This window comes from Garra rufa, chromosome 8, assembly GCF_049309525.1.
Source record: "Garra rufa chromosome 8, GarRuf1.0, whole genome shotgun sequence".
Taxonomy (NCBI): Eukaryota; Metazoa; Chordata; class Actinopteri; order Cypriniformes; family Cyprinidae; genus Garra; species Garra rufa.
The window spans coordinates 17982175-18002174 of NC_133368.1; the positions used below are offsets into that span (position 1 = coordinate 17982175).

At 39.2% G+C, this 20000-nt stretch overlaps 1 protein-coding gene across 1 annotated transcript in view; it reads left to right on the top strand.

Moving 5' to 3' along the window:
* Positions 1–20000, top strand: part of mylka (myosin, light chain kinase a) — a 126986-nt gene that overhangs the window by 102293 nt on the left and 4693 nt on the right. The window contains exons 22-31 of the mRNA XM_073845747.1: positions 3746–4051; positions 4159–4194; positions 6037–6127; positions 6351–6554; positions 7135–7352; positions 7586–7709; positions 11673–11825; positions 12128–12251; positions 12404–12494; positions 13290–13412. Coding sequence (XP_073701848.1) covers positions 3746–4051; positions 4159–4194; positions 6037–6127; positions 6351–6554; positions 7135–7352; positions 7586–7709; positions 11673–11825; positions 12128–12251; positions 12404–12494; positions 13290–13412 — 1470 coding nt within the window. The remainder of the gene's footprint in view (positions 1–3745; positions 4052–4158; positions 4195–6036; positions 6128–6350; positions 6555–7134; positions 7353–7585; positions 7710–11672; positions 11826–12127; positions 12252–12403; positions 12495–13289; positions 13413–20000) is intronic.

Below are 20000 nucleotides of genomic sequence, written 5' to 3' on the forward strand. Positions count from 1 at the left end.
CAGACATGAAGCAGGAGTGAGAAATGAGAGTTCTTATACAAAAGTCCAAATGGTGAACAGCTGTGAGTGAATCAGTGTTAATGACAAAACAGACGTGAAGAATCAGGAGTGCAGTGCAAACAGCGACCTCAGGTGGCTGAGGGAAACCCCACAGCCCCGAACATGACAGTACCCCCTCTCTAGGGAACGGCTACCAGACGTTCCCAAAACAAAAATTCTGGAGGGAGGAGGAACGGTGGAAGGTGCATCAGGGGGAGGGATGGCGGGCCAGGCCCGTGCAGCGGAGGAACGTGTGTGGACACCGCCGCCAGAGGAACGTGAGCAGGCCTCGCCGCGAGTGGAACGTCCGTGGGCACCGCAGCCAGTGGAACGTGAGCTGGTCTCGCCGCCAGAGGAACGTGAGCTGGCCTCGCCACCAGTGGAACGTCCGCGGGCACTGCCGCCAGAGGAACGCGAGCAGGCCTCCCCGCCAGAGGAACGTCAGCGGTCACCGCCGCGTCCGGAACAGAGAGCGCGGTCACCGCCGCGTCCGGAACAGAGAGAGCGGTCACCGCCGCGTCCGGAACAGAGAGAGCGGTCGCCCTCTCTTGAAAAAATGCCTCTGCCCTCGCCATAAAGTAGGGGCGTGTCCGCGCCGCCTCAGCACTAATGGCGTCCATCGCCGCCAAACAGGCGTAGATGGTGTTGAAGCGAGCGACCGATGCTGCCTCGAAAGAAATCTCCCCCGCTGGACCCACTGTTGGAGTTTGCATTCTGTCACGTGAAACGAAGGAGATCTGGGTCCAAATGCAGGGAAGAGTGAATTTATTATAAATAATAATAAAACAAACAAAACCAAAGGGCCAACACGGCACAACACTACTGGAACTTAAGACAAAAGCAAGACAGATTCAAACACAGACCAAACTCAAAACAATCCAAACAATGCAAACTCAACGAGTGGTGGGTGAGTGAAGACTAATATAGTCTGTGTGTGATGGGGAACAGCTGTGTAATCAGAGTGACAGGTGTGTGAGATGAGGCATGGAGTGTGGAGGGAATAGAACAGCGACCTCCGGTGGAGGAGGAAAAACCCACAGCCCAGAGTCATGACACTTACTGTAGTTCTAGACTAAATGTCAACATACATTTATTTATCTCACTTACAATAAAACAAATTCAGTATTCCTCAGAATAGATAAAAACAGTGAAATGCAGAATATGAATAATATATGAAGAAATATGAACTCAGAATATGATGCAAACCTGCAATAATTTAATATATTAGTAATTCAAATATCTTTTATATATTTAATCCCAATTTATTTACCAATGCCTTTGCTGTTGAACTTTGATGATCCAATTCAACTATACTAATAAGCAAGATGAGTGTCTTATACTTCATGCAATCCAGAATAGCAGCACAATTGAAAGTTTGGTTTGAGCTGTGCCCAAACGTGAATTTACATTTCCATCACTTTTGGTGTGAAAGGGCTTCAATAATTTACCAAAAATAGAACCTTTTTTTTATTAAAAACAAGCAAGCAAGCTTAGCCCAGATGAGAACACAAAATAACATAACACATTACTTTCAATAAAAAGTAACTCAAGTAACTCAATTAATTAGTTTTTTAGGGAGCAACGCAATATTGTAATGCAACACTCTTCGCTACTGTCCAGCACTGGCTGCTTACAGATAATCTCACCTCATATTATTGAGGTAGGCATTAACTAGTAAACCTCAGACTGGCCACTTATATACAGGTGCTGGTCATATACTTAGAATATCTTCAAAAAGTTGATTTATTTCACTAATTCCATTCAAGAAGTGAAACTTGTATAATGTATACATTCATTCCACACAGACTGATATATTTCAAGTGTTTATTTATTTTAATTTTGATGATTATAACTAACAACTAATGAAAACCCCAATTCAGTATCTCAGAAAATTAGAATATTGTGAAAAAGTTCAGTATTGAAGACACCACACTCTAATCAGCTAATTAACTCAAAATACCTGCAAAGGCCTTTGAATGGTCTCTCAGTCTAGTTCTGTAGGCTACACAATCATGGGGAAGACTGCTGATTTGACAGTTGTCCAAAAGACGACCACTGACACCTTGCACAAGGAGGGCTAAACACATTAATAGAGAGGCGAAGGGAAGGAAAAGATGTGGTAGAAAAAAGCGTACAAGCAATAGGGATAACCGCACCCTGGAGAGAATTATGAAACAAAACCCATTCAAAAATGTGGGGGAGATTCACAAAGAGTGGACTGCAGCTGGAGTCAGTGCTTCAACAACCGCTACGCACAGACGTATGCAAGACATGGGTTTCAGCCGTCGCATTCCTTGTGTCAAGCCACTCTTGAACAACAGACAGCGTCAGAAGCGTCTCGCCTGGGTTAAAGACAAAAAGGACTGGACTGCTGCTGAGTGGTCCAAAGTTATGTTCTCTGATGAAAGTAAATTTTGCATTTCCTTTAGAAATCAGGGTCCCAGAGTCTGGAGGAAGAGATAAGAGACACAAAATCCACATTGCTTGAGGTCCAGTGTAAAGTTTCAACAGTCAGTGATGGTTTGGGGTGCCATGTCATCTGCTGGTGTTGGTCCACTGTGTTTTCTGAGGTCCAAGGTCAACGCAGCTGTATACCAGGACGTTTTAGAGCACTTCATGCTTCCTGGATTATTGTGAAGAGGAAGATGCGATATGCCAGACCCAACAATGCAGAAGAGCTGAAGGCCACTATCAGAGCAACCTGGGCTCTCATAACACCTGAGCAGTGCCACAGACTGATCGACTCCATGCCACACCGCATTGCTGCAGTAATTCAGGAAAAAGGAGCCCCAACTAAGTATTGAAAGGCTGTACATGCTCATACTTTTCATGTTCATACTTTTCAGTTGGCCAAGATTTCTAAAAATCCTTTCTTTGTATTGGTCTTAAGTAATATTCAAATTTTCTGAGATACTGAATTGGGATTTTCATTAGTTGTCAGTTATAATCATCAAAATTAAAATAAATAAACACTTGGAATATATCAGTCTGTGTGGAATGAATGGATACATTATACAAGTTTCACTTCTTAAATGGAATTAGTGAAATAAATCAACTTTTTGAAGATATTCTAATTAAATGACCAGCACCTGTATATAAACACTTATTACACTTAATATTTTTACTAATAGTAACCCAGTTACTTACTTGTGCACTCTGAAAAAAACCTATCACCATTCCCATGTAACCTGTTCAGAATTTTTTTTTTTTTTTTTTTTTTTTTATCTTGAGGAGCAGTTTATTACCACGTAATAAGACATACTTTTTCTGATGTGTACAATCATACAGAAATTGACTTTAAAAATCATCTTCCACAATTTTTTCATAGAATGAGTCATGAATAGAAATTTTAAAAAATGAAATTGCGGTCAAACCAGTCCTGTTTCTAAGTGTGCTTCTGCCTCACATCTGTCTGTAGTGTTTATATAGTGGGTCACTGACATATCCATGTAAACACTGGTGTCAAGCACTGCTTGGCATTGATGGTTTAGGAATGGTTTTGACATTTGACTTTGGCCTTAGTTTTAGGTAAATCTTTAAAGACTAAAATGACACCAGAAAATTGACAGTTTCCTCTGTTACAACCACACAATTCTGGACTCAAATGCTGACTGCCAACAAGTAGTGCACATGTAGATGATCTAGCAATTTTTGTCAATTTTAGGACACAATGTCTCACAATCTTCTTTCATCTTGGTCTTCACAGATAAGCCTGACCCCCCTGCCCGTGTCCCAGCAGCCTCAGACATCCGTAAGTCCAGCCTCACGCTGTCCTGGTATGGGCCGACATATGATGGCGGAAGTGCTGTCCAATCCTACAACCTGGAGATGTGGAACTCTGTGGACATGAAGTGGACAGATCTGGCGTCCTGTAACAGCACCTCTTATAACGTACAGAACCTGCTTCCAGACAGACAGTACAAGTTTCGAGTGAGAGCAGTGAATATTTATGGTGTCGGAGAGCCCAGTGCCGAGTCTGTGACCGTACAGGTTGGGCAGCAGGCTGAAGACGGTGAGTGCCACCTAGTGGATATCAAGAGTATTATAGGAATGGATTGCAGTGTCAACTTTGGTATTCAGTTTAAAATACCTTGTAACAACAATCTGCTGATTTTACAGAAAATAAGGAAGATGAAGCTGAGCCCTCAGATGATGGTATGTGCCATGTTTGTGAGATTCAAGTATTAAAAAATTTTAACTATCAAGTTTATCTTTATATACAATAGTAAGTAAAAGGACTATGCATTTTAAACAGTTGCATAGTTTTTACTTTTATACATTTTAACCCCTTCAGACCTGAATTTTTTTCACTGAAAAAAAAATGTTTTTCCCACTTGATATTTGCTCTTCTCCAACATATAAATGAGTCTAAAAAAGAAAGATTTGTGCCAACTCATTTTTTATTAGATTTTTCCCATGTCCACTACAATGGACGCCGGGTCTGAAAAGAAACAAAAATCCTAATTTTTTAACCATACATAATAAATAGAGTTTGTGCACTATAGTTAAACTAGTTTTTAAGATTTTGAAAAGAACACATACTGTATGAATAAATAATGCAGTAAGAATGTGGAAAAAAGGTGAGATGATATGAAATCTAAAAAAATGTTGTTTGATCCCTTTTTTTGGTTGAAGTGGGTGAATTGGAGTATATGTATAAATGTCTTTGTGTGTGTGTGTGTGTGTGTGTGTGTGTGTGTGTGTGTGTGTGTGTGTGTGTGTGTGTGTGTGTGTGTGTGTGTGTGTGTGTGTGTGTGTGTGTGTGTGTGTGTGTGTGTGTGTGTGAATGGGTTTATGTGTACTTGCTGATTGTTTTGATGAATATATGATTGTGTGCATTATAGCAGCAAGGTATTAGTGTGCATGGAGGGGGTGTGAGTGTGTGTATTGCATTGTATTCACTGATCACACATCCACTATAGCTGTTCCTCACTAAAATCAATGAAATATTGATTTACAGACTATAGTCAATTCGAAGACATAAATGAAATCATATTAATATTAATTTCATTAATTTACAAAACATTAACATTAGAATTTGTAGCTCTGTATTTAGCTTTGAAATGCTTCAACAAATTTCTCAACCTGTTTTACAATTAATTCATGAGGTTCCTGCTGATATCGCTCAAGACCTGATGTCCATTGTGATGGACATTGCATTTTTAAAAAATCCCGTGTTCTGCAAATCTGAAAGATCTTCAAAATAACTTTGAATATTATCATTTGATAGTCTTAATTTTATAATAGATGCAAGTTGATGAGCCTACCATTAACATAACTCTGCATATAAAAGGTCAAATGTGGGCTTCCTCCTCTTCCTCTCTAAGTGGTGATCATGTCGCTCTTTTGTGATGCCTGTAGCTCAATCAGATTAAGTTAGGAGTCATATCTTTGTTGTGATTGGTTGATCAGGGACCAATCAGTGACCAGGCATTGCTCATATTATAAAAACATAAAATTGTATTGGTTTAAACAAAAAATCATGTGATGTCCATTCCAATGGACGCAGGGTCTGAAGGGGTTAATGTCAGTTTTAAATTGAGTATAGGGACTTTTCAAACTATTTGACTTTAATGATTGTAATAATCAAGTAAAGTAAACATTTAGATAATTGTATAATTTTTGTAAATATGTTTTCCACAAAATTCATGACTAATATTTTTAAGGGCATCTTTACAAAACACAGACATCTTCACGTTGATGCATGTTTCTCTCCTGCTAGTAATCGGACACATGGAGGCCATAAAACACACATGCTTCTTAGTTTTGTGCTGTTAGAATGTGCAAAGATGGTTTATTCTGTACTTCAACTGCATATTTACCTGTTTTCTGATTATCAAGTAAAGTGTCACTGATTTATTAAAGGTTTTCAAAAACTTTATCCACTGATGTTTCAGTTTAATTTTCAGTTAAAATGAAAAGTAAAAAAAAAAAGTTAATTATTGCAATTGACTGATTATAGACAATCCAGAATGATTTCCTCTCTTTTCAAAACAGAATCAGAGAAGGAACCGGATTACAGAAATGTAATGATCAGGGCAGATCTAAAAGTGAAGGACCTGTATGATGTGGAAGACAGACTGGGCACGTGAGTATGACAACAGATCGTAAATTTGGCATAATATGCCATAAATTATTTGATATTGTCATATGTAAAGAAACCAGCAACAGCATCTAGCACATAGATTATCTTCTATAATCTGTCTAATCAAAAGCAATAACAAAAAGTTTATTAAACATACTAAAAGAAAAATAGGATCTGAAAGTTTGCATTTTTTCAGTCTTATTTTTTTTCTTCTTTTTTTTTTCAGAGGGAAATTCGGGACTGTTTTTAAACTGATAGAAAAGTCCACAAAAAAGGTGTGGGCTGGGAAATTTATAAAAGCTTATTCTGCCAAAGAAAAAGAAAACGTCAGACAGGAAATTGCAATTATGAATGACCTGCATCATCCAAAGCTTGTGCAATGTGTTGACGCTTTTGAGGGAAAGACTGACATTGTAATGGTGCTAGAAATGTAAGTCCATATGTGTTTTATGAGCTTTGATTTTAGGTTAGTGAATGTAAAAAACTTTTATTTACTAAATTACTAATTAGAAGTTATTAATTGTAAAGTAACGTTTAAAACGTAATTTTAAAGTAAATTGGCTTGTCCTGCAATACACTGTTTTAATTCCAATATGCCAAAATGTGTCACTCGTAGACATTTGTTTAGACAATGAAGTGATTAAGTGTCTTGACCAAGGACAGTTTATAGATTAACTTTTCTTTTTTAACTGCAGATCATTAACTATTAACTAACCTTTACTAAAAAAAAAGTCTGTTAAATAAGAAATTCTTCTGCATGCTCCTTTCATTCTGGTGAAGTCACTACAAGCACATCATGTAGATTTGATTCCTGTACTTCAATTATTAAAGATGAATTAAAGGCAAGAAGTCCCAAAGAATTTCTAAATAAAGTCATATAGCATATAAATTGAGTTTTATCAAAGGTAATTACATTCCTGTTTGAGGTTTTCAGTATTACACTGGATGTCAGCAGCTTATACGGTATGTGAATGCGTCTGGTGTATTGGCTGAATGCTGGTGTTCTTCAGGATATCTGGAGGGGAGCTGTTTGATCGAATCATAGATGAGGACTTTGAGCTGACAGAGAGAGAAGTGATCAAATACATGCTTCAGATTGTGGATGGGGTAAATTTCATCCATAAGAAAGGCATCGTCCACCTGGACCTCAAACCTGAGAACATCATGTGTGTCAATAAGACCGGCAGCAAAATCAAACTCATTGACTTCGGACTGGCACGCAGACTGGGTCAGTAGAAAACCCTCACACTGTGTGGTTTTTTTTGTTTGTTTGTTTGTTTGTTTGTTTTAGCATTTTGACAATGTAATTTAAAACATTTATTGATTTACAAATGTGAATTATGTTTGCTTACACTTTAAAATTTATTGATGCAACCAAGCAATTTTAAGTCACTTGTCAAGCCACTCAACATCATGCATAGTTTTAAAATGGATTGTTTTTTGTCTTTTGTATGGCTGTAGAGAATGCCGGCTCTCTGAAAGTCCTGTTCGGCACCCCAGAGTTTGTGGCTCCAGAAGTGATTAATTATGAAGCCATCAGTTATGCGACAGACATGTGGAGTATAGGTGTAATCTGTTACATCCTGTGAGTACACAAACATTATGAAGAGAAATTACCTATATGACCAGTGAATTATACCTAAGCCCTCATGCAATCTGCAGACTTTATTCCATTTTCTATGCAATTAAATTTTGTGCCATTTTCTGTGCTGGTCTCAGGATAAAATCTGTAGAATTATGTGGAATAAATGTAAACTTGAGCTGAGAGTACTTCATATTTATTGGTTACTGGACACCTATTTAAATGATTCAAACAATTTAATAAATAAATATATATGTCAGCCCTATAATTCGTCTGCATGTTCCCTTCCAACAACCAGAACTTGTCAAGCCTCATAATTGACGTGTTCAAGTTTCAGAACTAAACTACACATTATCATAACTTAAATATGTTAATTATGTATTATGGAAATAATAGGCTATAAAAGAATATAATTAATTGTGATTTGACTGTAATGTTTCCTGAACTTTAATTATGTAAAATACTGTAAATTAAAATATATTGTAGTTTAAATATATACGAAATCCAATTAGCTGAACTAAACAAGTTTTTTTATGCCCCACTTAAAGGCATCCTTATTTGTAAATTTTATAATTACTTCTATTTTCGTTTAACATATTTATGGGGTATTGTTAAATGTACTGACAAAGATAATGTCATGTAATTTCTTTAGAATATTGGATGACATGCATTTAAATATATTTGTAATTACCCATTTTAATAATGAAGTTGAGATATAGTTGTCAGGAATATGGACCAGTTTTTCTGTGTTTTCCCTCCCCACTTCCTCTGTGAGTTAGTTTTCCCCCTTGCTTCTCTATGCCCATATTTGGTTTTGTTCCTGCTCCTGTTCCAATTGTGTTCCACTGATTTCAGGTGTGTCTTGTTTAGTTCCTTGTGACTTATGCCGCGTTCCAGACAACCCGTAACCCGTGTTTTTCCGACCTTCTACCAGTGAAAGTGCACTGGAACGGCAGTCAAACCCGTGACTTCCCACTCGTGAACTTGTACTAGATCGATGTACTCCTAGTTACGAGTTCTGACGTAACATAGCCCGCAAAACAACAAAGTCAGCACTAATGTCTGCGTTGTTTATGCAAGTGGCACACGGTGGAAAAATAGAGCTTAGGACAATATAACGTTGCAATCAATTTAATAATAATATAAAAATAATAATAATTCATAAATGTGCCCAGGCAGTTTGGCGTGACTTGCCTGGAACGCTACAAAGTTGTGAGTCGTGGTTTGAAGGTGGTGATTTACCAGTTAAAAAACCTGCCTGCAACGCAGCATGAAGCCCTGTGTTTTCCAGTGTCTAGCATCCGGTGTCTAACATCAATCCATGTGCCATGATTCCTGCTTGCTCTGTGTTTCCCAATTTGGATTATTGAAGCCTCATATTTTGGTTTCATCCGTGTCCCCTCGCTCCTTCACTCCTACGTTGTGGCAATTGTGACAGAACCCCGGGCCAACAACAATAGGTTTATTTGCATTTTCCCTTCCGTTTGTTTTGCGTTTTTGTACAGTATTTATTTATTTTTTTCGTAATTGGTTAGTCCGCCTGGAATGCCTCCTCCTCCTGCTGGAATGGGGGGATAGATCGCTCAAGGACCATACCAGACTGTTCCTGGCCCTCTCGAATATCACCAGCTATCCGGACGACACGTCATACAAGGGTGGTCCTCGAGCGAATTTTGATGCCTTTGTGAGCCCAGAGCCCAGCTCACCGTCTCCCTGTGGTGCGGAGCATCAGCCCGAGCCCACAGATGATGGAGCCCGCCATGACCGAAGAGCCATCGCATCAAGGAGAGACAGAGCTGAGGATCGCCGCAGAGCCAAATCAGTGTTTACCGTCAGACCAGGTGTGAGAGCCTCTACCATGCCCACCACAAGGGAAGAGATCTTGGCCAGTGTGATCATGGAGAGGAGCTCCGCCCACTGCACCATTGCTGAGGGTGAGCTAATTATGGATCTATGGGCTCCTGTTCCCACGTCCAGCCCAGCGAGGGCCCCTGTTCCTACGTCCAGCCCAGAGAGAGCCCCTGTTCCTACGTCCAACCCAGAGAGGGCTTCAGTCCCCACGTCCAACCCAGAGAGAGACTCTGCCCCTAAGTTAAGCCCAGAGAGGGCTCCTGTTCCAACGTCCCGCCCCTGAGAGGGCTCCTGTCCCTAAGTCCCGCCAAGAAAATGTTTCTGTTTCCAAGGGCAGCCCTAAGAGCCCAAAGGTTCCCTTCTGGCAACCCCTCTGCTCACCCTCAGCCCACCATCTGTGCAGTGGGCTCACCGTGGGTCTGTCAGTCTCCATCTGCGTTGTGGCTAAAGGATCCCTTGTCTCCGCCTCCTGTCTCAGAGTCCAGGACTCTGCCTCAGCCCATTGACCCAGTGGCTCCACCATGGCTCCATAGCTCTCCACTGGCTCTGCTGGGCTCCCTCGTCCCTCTGGCTCTGCCCTGGTCTGTTGTCGACCATCCTTCGCCTCAGGACTCCACTTCTCCGGCTTCGCCTCATCCCTCTGTCCGGCTCCTCCATCCCTTCGGCTCCACCTGGGTCCTCTGTCGCTTGGGCGACCAACGTGGAGGCATGGATCCAAAAGGCCGCAGTGGAGTCATTAGTTCCACCTCGGCCCTCTGGATCCTCCTCGTCAACCTGGCTCATTGGCTCTTTGTCTCCTCCACCTGCTCTGCCGCCGCTGGTCAGCCCCCTGGAGTCGTTAGCCCTTCCTCCTCCATGGCTCCTCTTTCCGTCGACACCACCGTGGGTCTTTATCATGGCTGTGGCCTGGGTTCCGCCTCCAAGTCCCTCCTTTCATCTCCCTGGCTCCTTTAGGCTCCTTCTGTTTCCTTCTTGGCTCCTTCCTCTGATACTCCTCCCGAGCCTCCTCCCAAGTTCCCACCCTTCCCTCCCTCAGTTGTTTCTAAGGCGCATCCTTCCAAGAGGGGTGCGATATGTCAGGAATATGGACCTATTTTGTTGCGTTTTCCCTCCACATGTTTCTCTATGCCCATATTTGGTTTTGTGGCTGTTCCTGTTCCCATTGTATTCTGTTGATTTCAGGTGTGTCTCATTTAGTTCCTTGTTACTTAAGCCCTGTGTTTCCCTTTGTCTAACGACCAGTGTCTAACATCAATCCATGTGCCATTTTTCCTGCTTTTCCATTTTCCTGCTAAAATGTGTGAAACATAGTCATGAAATGTATATTTATGGAACCTTTTATTTTATTATTATTATCATATTATCTGCAAGTACAGTTTTATTTAAAAACATACTTTTAAGATTTGAAGTGCACATTCAGTGCAGTTATGATCACTTCTTTTCCACAAGGGTGATCATCCCACACTGTTTCATAACATTGTTGGGAAGAATGTGTGATTTTTTTTTTTGCTTAACATTCTTCCCTGTGGAAATCACCTCATCAAGGTGAAATACAGCAATCCCTCATGAGTGTTATTCGGTTGTCTTTTTGTTGTCTGTTTTATCAGCTGTCAGAAAGATGTAGATCTCTTTTATTTGTCTGTGCTTTCCCTCAGTTATACAGTGTTACTCTGGGCATTAAGAATAATTATTTCTTCCTGGTGTGACTATTCATTTACTTTCATTTGTATAACCCAATGTAGAGTCAGTGAAACAAGTTAATCCTATAATGGCCACCATATCAGATTTGATATGCAAATATCTAAGACTTTGCTAAAAAAAAAAAAAAACTCTTTGATAGTTTATACTTTTTAGCAAGAAAAAGGCCTTTTAGAATAACGGAACAAAAGTCCCTCTCCAGGTCTTTTTGTTGTTAAATCTTTAATGATTTTTTTAAAAGTAAACATTAAATTATTATTATTATTATTATTATTATTATTATAAAGGTTACTTGATTTTTATTTTTTATTAAAAAGTTAAAATGTTGCTATCAAATTTGATAAATATTAAGTGTCAGATATACTACTATATAAGGCATAAGTCTGACATATTTTTTCTTTAATTGTTTCTCTTTAGTGTCAGTGGTTTGTCTCCCTTCATGGGGGACAACGATAATGAGACGCTGTCGAACGTGACCTCAGCCACGTGGGACTTTGAGGACGAGGCATTTGATGAGATCTCAGACGAGGCCAAAGACTTTATCAGTAACCTGCTGAAGAAAGACATGAAGTGAGTGCACATCTCTACTTCATTTTCACAATGTTGAAGTCTTCTTTCAGAAAATACTTAAAAGAATAATTGTTGCCTTGTCCTTGAGTCATTTTGAATGTCTGTTTTAATTAATTTCCTCCGTCTTGCGTCATGCATCGGTTCTCTCTGAGGTACAGTAGCAAGGTTTAATTCTCTGTCAGAGATCATACATTTTCTTTTTACAGTTTCGTCCGTTTATTTTTTTTTTTTAGAGCTCTTTCTCTCTCTAAGCAGTTGACACACAGTTGCAGACCAGTGTTTGTGTGTTTTTTTGTCTGCAGAGCTCGCCTGAGCTGTGATCAGTGTTTCCAGCACCCCTGGCTCAAACAGGACACCACTAACATGGAGGCCAAGAAGCTTTCTAAGGAGAGGATGAAGAAATATATTCTGAGAAGAAAGTGGCAGGTCAGAATCCAGAATGTTAATAGTCTGACTTAAAGTGTTGGGTTTTTTTGTATTTTTGATAGTCTCATTAAAGGGTGTTTCTTATTCTAGTTCTATTACTGATGTGTTAGTGAATAAAGTCATAAATGATTATTTTGCACACTGCTTTCCAGAAAACAGGGCATGCGGTACGAGCTATTGGTCGACTGTCTAATATGGCATTGATGGCAGGCGTTCATGCCAAAAAGAGCTCCCCCACTGAAGGTGAACAAAATTTCTGTGTTCACTAGTCCTTACATAAAAGACTCAGCTAATGGATTGTTAGCCAAGTAATTGTTTGTGATAAGGAAGTGTGCTTGTACTGCACATCAGTCTTAAAATTATATCAGATGTTCTGCGTTGTAATTGCAGATAATATGAAATTATTGAAATAAACTGCCACATAAGTGTAGAGTACACGTGAATTACATTAAATTATTTAAATTCTTATTTAATAATTAATTAGATTACTATTGTTTTCATTTAGATTTTATTTACTTTAAATGCTTGTCAGCACATTCATCATTTCAAAGTGAAGTAATTATGAGATTACATATAAAAATATAGTCAAAACCATACTATAAAATTGAGCTAATTTAATTTAGAACTTAATATATGTAGAATTATAATGAAATTTCATTGAACTGAAAACAACATGCAATGAATTGTACTGTAGTTCGCACTTACAGTACAGTTAGATTATTCTTTTAAAGTATTCTGAAAATTATTTTTCAAGTACTATTTTAAAGTACTGCTTCTTTTTCACATGAGATGACATTGTTAACCTGGTTAGTACTGTTCCAAACACTTCCAAAATGAGACTGCCTGTGAAGAGTTGTCATACTGTATTGTCTTGTACTGTATTGTATTAACATTTATTTTCCCCCCTCTCTAAATTTTACATTTATTTTTAAATTCAATGAATGAATGAATATTAAAATACAGATGCGTTTTGAAGTCTTTCAAGTCTTTAAAATGAGTATTTACATTCAAACTCTTTCCATTTGTCTGTCATAGTAGATGATAAACAGTTTGCTGCTGAATTGGAGGAGAAAACTCAAATGAAGCCCATGTTCAGCAGTGTTATTAAAGACGTGGAGGTGGTGGAGGGCAGTGCTGCTCGATTCGACTGCAGAATTGAAGGTAAAATTATATTTATGTACTGCTGAAACATTCCATTGCTAAAATAAAATAAAAATATTGCACCATCACAACTGTTTTAAAAACCTACAATCTACAAATATTTAGAATCTGCAAATATTGTGAATAGCATTTACTTTTGAAACTTAAATTCAATTAATTTATAGTGGTTACAATCAACATCTATTGGTCAGATTCAACCTAATTGGTGAATTCAAAAAACTCATACATGATTTAGACAAAGAGACATCAAAAATGAATCTCAACAATGGAGACAATTAAAAGCTTCATGCTGCAATGCATGCTGGATACCAGCACAGTACACTCACCCCGTCTCCTAGCATGCATTTCAGCATGAATAAATTATGCTGCTGAATTGTACAGTTATTCTATAATTCTAACTATGAGCTTTTATTTTTGCTTTTGTATTGAGTTTTAGTAGTGTTTTTTGATGTTTAGAGTTTATTTTGTTAATTGTCACCGTTATTGAGATTCATAAGCTGATTCTTGATGTGTGTCTAAATTACAAAAACTTCTTAGCTTGTTTTATTATATGATGGTTGTATAATAAAATTAATGTGTATAATAATATGCTTTTGTCAAAAAAAAAAAAAAAAAACACTGAACAATATCAATAAAACTGGATGTTGAGCAAAAAAAAAAAAAAACATGTGAAAACATAATTAACAACCCTTGGTTTTTTTCCCTGGCTCTTTTTTTTTTTTTTTTTTTACCACAACAAATTTGTTTTTCACATCATTATAGCAACTAAACCATTGTTGAAGTACAAAGGCCAAGGGTCCAGAGCCCAATGAAAGAAAACACTAACCACCATCATGGTAGTGTCAAACAAAATAAAACCAACATCTAAACCTTTGTTAATCCTAAATAAGCACATCTGTAGACTGACAGAAATAAAGTCAATCTGGTTTGTAATGTGAAGCTGGTAATGCTGTTTGAGGAGTTGTTAAATCAGATCTTTAGAGTTAAGGCCTTTCCACACTGAGTACGAAAAAGCGAAACGAATATCGCACACGATGATGCACTGGAATAAAACAACAGATTTCTATGGATGCTTCCACATAGCATTTGCGCACCAAAAAAAGCTAATGTTTTTTTAACAACCAGTCCGACTAATCTTTTCAATTTCGCAAAGCAAAAACACGGTCGTCCAATAAAATTTGAGCATTACAGTACATCATGTGCCCCGGAGCAGCTGCTGTTGCACAAAAGGACAAGAGTGGTGGCGCTGATTCGAAAACCAGTGTAAACAAACACAGAAGAAGAGTATTCTGAGAGAGAAGAGGATGCGCTCTTGTTGTCATTGCATCTGAGAACAGATCGTTATTCTCACATTCTTAATATAATTTCTATTAAGTCTCCACTGAATTATGTGATCTGGACGAGAATACTGTCTGTTTTCTTCCATGTGCACGAGTGTTATCAAAGCCAGAGCCAGAGCCAGAGCATTCACTCTCTAGATCTTCCGTATTTAAAAAAAATAAATTATTGAAACATTTTTCTGCTTTTCTACACATGAAATATAAAAGCCTACACACTGCAAATAATTGTCACCTGTTTCAATTTAGGAACATAAGTTTTGTGGCTGCCTTAAGATTTTAAGTCATTTCAACTCACAACTTTAAATCTTGCCTAGAGTTGAATTGCTTTAAGTTAATTTGATTTTACACAGTTTTCTGTTTCAACTTATTAAATTAAGTTGAATAAGTTTTAACATGCAAGCAACTTTTGAATCAATGTAAAAAAAAAATAGTTGATTTGTGAATCTTTTGCAAATTAGTGTTGAAAAATCAACAAAGCAAGTGATTAGTGCTAACTTTAGTTGGACTCTTGATTCATTTTACTTTAATATTACGTTATTATTGTCGTTTCTAACAATGTGCTAAAATACATTGGTTAAGGCAATAGAAGCTGAAATCCACAGAGATCAGATAATTGCAATCATAGTGAGCTTATTTAAATATTAGCTCACAAGTGTGTTTGGTTTTATATGTTTGTTTATAATGCGAGATACTACAACGAGAGATTTAAGCAGTTGTACAGATATCACACTTTTATGAATTAACAGTAAAAACATTGCTGAATCAATTACACATCAGGAATTAGCGTATCAAACTCAACAATGGTGACATTCAGCAAAATAACATTTTATGCAGAAATGCGTGCTGGGTATTAACATAGTACAAAACTCATTCATGATTCCCAGCATGCATTGCAGTTAATCTGTTTATTAATTAGTTTGATGATTGTCACCATTGTTCAGGTTTGTACAATGAGTGTTGATGTCTAAAACTTTCTCACTACAGAATTTTTGCATTTCTGATACAAGACATTTACATAAGCAATAAAATATCATCAGTTTTATTCAGTATTACTTTGCAACTTTATTTTCTATAACTCTATTGACACTGTCACAAGAGTCAAGAGCCCAACTAAAGCAATTACTGATCACAGTAATGGTGAGTTGTTGAAATTTCAACATGTTTTCAGCGTTAATAGCGGGTGATATTAATTCAGTGTCATTAACATTGACAAATCAACTATTTTTGACATTGATTCAATGGTTGCTTGCAACTTATTTCAACTTAATTGAAACAGAAAATATTGTAAAATCAAATGAACTTAAGTAAAGCAATTCAACACTAGGCATGATTTAAAGTCGTGAGTTGAAATGACTTGTGCTTTTAAGCTGAAATAACTTAACATCTTAAGGCAGCCACAAAACTTACATTCCTAAGTTAAAAAGGGTGATTTTTTTTACAGTGTAGTATAATTTGCAATACAAAGTTGAAATTGCTTAAATTATATTTATGAGTTAAAATAACTTTAAAACATAAGTTGTCATGGCTTTTTCATCATATCATTTTTTACAGTGCAGACATTAATATCTTCTGAGGCTGAAGTCAGTTTATAGTTGTTTCACTTTTCTTGGGTGATTCTGGTTGTTAACAGTATAGGTGTTCATCACTAATGCACAATCATCACTTAATTAGTCACATAATTATCTCATAACTTACTCTATGTGCTCTAACAGTAGTGTGGACATATGTTAGTGTTCATTTAAAACTGAGGGTTTTGAGTTTAAGGGGTTAAAGTTGAAAAAACTGCATAATAAAAAGTAATTAATTTATGGCAACAAACTGTAGAAAACAGTAATACGCTGGCAACCATGCTGCCAGTAGATTACTTCCAGGAAAAAAAAAAAACAGTAATATACTGTAAAACACAAAAGCCAGATTTACCAAATGAAAAAGTTAATCTGACTGAAACATTAGTGAAAGTTTATAGTAAAAAAGTTATGAAAAGTCAATAACTGTTAAGGAGAATAAATATTAACGCACAAGAGGGATCTGTTAGTTTTGTGGGTTACCATTGTGCTGTAGAGTAGAGCCTGTGCATCAGTCAATGTTGAGCTCAAAAATGTTCTTTTATGTTCTTTTTAAAAGCCCGAATGGTTTGAAGCAATTGGCTTCACAAATGAAATGAGTTACCTTACGTGCTATTATAACAATAATGCACTCTAAATAAAAAAGATAGAAATCTGTAAATTAACAGTACAATGCTGGCACCACAGCTGCCAGTCACTATAAACCAGAATAAGCTGGCAAAACTCAAACAATTTGAGGTAATCAGTTACATCAAATGTATGTTTAGAAATTCAAAGCTGACAGAATTTAATTTATACACACACACACATTCTAGTTGCTAGAAAAATGTTATTTTAGTTACAAGCAATTTTATCGATTTGCACACAAACTAATATTGCAACAGTTGAATTAGAATGACAAGGTAAACTTCTGTTCTCAAACCAAGCCACATGCTCCACTTGACACCATGATGGTAGTCTCAGACGTCACACCCACAGACCATTGGCTGAATTCTGATGCATATGGCACACAAAAGTGGAAACACTTCAGTAGTTTCAAAGTCATCATCAGATTGGTTGAATTATGTAGGGTTTCCAGGAAATGTGTGTCACGTTCTTTAACGCTCCATCTGGAAACAGAGATGCTGTAATGCCAAATCCCTTTATAAAATAAAAAAGCCATTGTGTTTACAACTATGACAACAAGTGCTTATCAGGATCAACAAAATGTTGGACCTTAAATATGTGAAATATTTTTAAACCTCAAATATGTGAAACATTTAAAGAGTGCAGGACCAGATCTTTAGTCTGGCTGCGCGAGACTACGATGATGGTAACCCAAAAAAACGTCTCAGGTTACGTAGGTAACCCTAGTTCCCTGAGGACAGGGAACGAGACGCTGCGTCCTGGTTCAGGACACTATGGGAACTGCCTTCAGCGTGACCGGTTCTGAAGCTCTTATAGAACAACAACAATGAACTTTGACCTTGGCCGGCGCCAGCCTATGACATCATCACCAGGCGCCTACCAGTATAAAAGGGCGCTTGTGAATACATCCACCATCTTTTTGTCTGATGGAGACGTAAGTGGGGCCCGAAGCATGGCTACGAGACGCAGCGTCTCGTTCCCTGTCCTCAGGGAACTAGGGTTACCTACGTAACCTGAGACGTTCCCTTCCGGAGGGAACTCTACGCTGCGTCCTGGTTCAGGACACTATGGGAACGATATACCAACGCCGCCATGCTGAGGAGTAAGTGAACAACTGACTGATTGAGGAGTCAAGAAGGAACATCACTCCCCACTACCAGCGAGAATCGCTCGGGCCGATGTCACAGCTAGCTCGGCTACCCAAGCACGGAACTCCTAGGAGTGGAGGCCTGATACTTCTAAGCGAGAGTAGGCCTAACTACACTCACCGCTAGAGAAAGTAGTGAAGCTTACCCTTAAGTCTTCATACTAAGCGGGGGTTCTGAAGAGCGGAGGCTCTAAACAGACTCTCTAAACGAGAGGAAGCCTGGCAACACTCTGTGCTTGCGGGGAACTCTGGGAGTGGAGGTCAGAGACCTAACTACACTCAACACTGGAGGTGATCCATGAGGCTCCAGGAGCCTAAGCAATAGAACCACCTAAGTGGAGTTCTCAGGAGAGTGGAGGCTTCTGCAAGAAGACTCTCTAGATGAGAGGAAGCCTAGCGACACTCGATCCTATAAGTAGTGCTGTCTGCAGTGGAGTTGGAAAAACCCAGGGGTTTTTAGAACCAACTCTAGAATGGGAACGGAGAAATACTGCGTAACCCATACCATACAGGATTTTAGAAAAGAACCCAACCTTCGGGGGGGAATCTTTACCACTCATGTGGATTTCAGAAAGTGGCCAAGGACTTGCGTGTGCACTTACCACTTCACGTGGGTTTTTAAGGAGTGCTCAAAGCTTCGCGTGAGTACTCACCACTATTGTGGGTTTGAGGAGGTGCCCAGAGCGTAGCGAGGGAATCACCATATAATTATCACAGGCGACAGCAAAGCCTGGAGCTTCGGAGCTCTGTAAGAGTGGAGGTCTCAAACACAAACCCTCTCGGTGAGGGGAGACCTGGCTACACTCACACTGGAGGCGGAGCTTCTGGAGAACGGAGGCCTCACAGAAGACTCTCTAAAAAGAGAGGAAACCTGACAACGTTCAAACATACAGCTCTTAGGAGTGGAGGTCTCAAATAACCCTTCAGTGAGGGGAGACCTGACTACACTCACGCTTGTAAGTACTGGAAGCGGAGCTTCTGGAGAACGGAGGCTTCATAGAAGACTCTCTAAAATGAGAGGAAACCTGACAACGCTCAATCCTACAGCTCTTAGGAGTGGAGGTCTCAAATAACCCTTCAGTGAGGGGAGACCTGGCTACACTCACACCTAAAAGTACTGAAGGCGGAGCTTCTGGAGAACGGAGGCTTCACAGAAGACTCTCTAAAAGAGAGGAAACCTGACAACGTTCAATCCACTAGCTCTTAGGAGTGGAGATCTCAAATAACCCTTCGTGAGGGGAGACCTGACTACACTCACGCCTGGAGCGAAAGACTGGAAGCCTGGGGCCTCACCAGAGGGGAAGCCCATCCACGCTCAATCCGCCAGCTCTTTACGAGTGGAGGCCTCAACACTCTAAGTGAGGAGAGACCTGGCTACACTCACGCTTGGAGGTACTAAAAACGGAGCTTCTGGGGAACGGAGGCCTTCACAGAGACTCTCAGAATGAGAGGAACGCCTGACAACGCTCAACCTCCCAGCTCTAAAGAGTGGAGATTTCACACCAAATATTCAGTGAGGGGAGATCTAGCTACACTCACGTCTGAAAGTACCAGAAGCGGAGCTTCAGGGGAACGGAGGCTTCACAGAGACCCTCGGATGAGAGGAAGCCTAGCAACGCTCAATCTCCTAGCTCTATGGAGTGGAGATCTCACCCAAATATTTTAGTGAGGGGAGACCTAGCTACACTCAACGCTTAGAGAATACCGGAACTCACAGCAGGGCCCAATTGCTGAGAGCAGGGCCCTGTAGAGTGGGGGCTTTGAAATGAATCTCACAGAGAGAAAAAAACCTGACAACACTCTGTCTTGGTGAGCGGTATTCTAATAGTCCCTAGCGAGAGATGCTCGAGAGTGGAGGTCTTAACGAAAATCCCACTGAGGGGAGACCTGGCTACACTCAACGCTACAA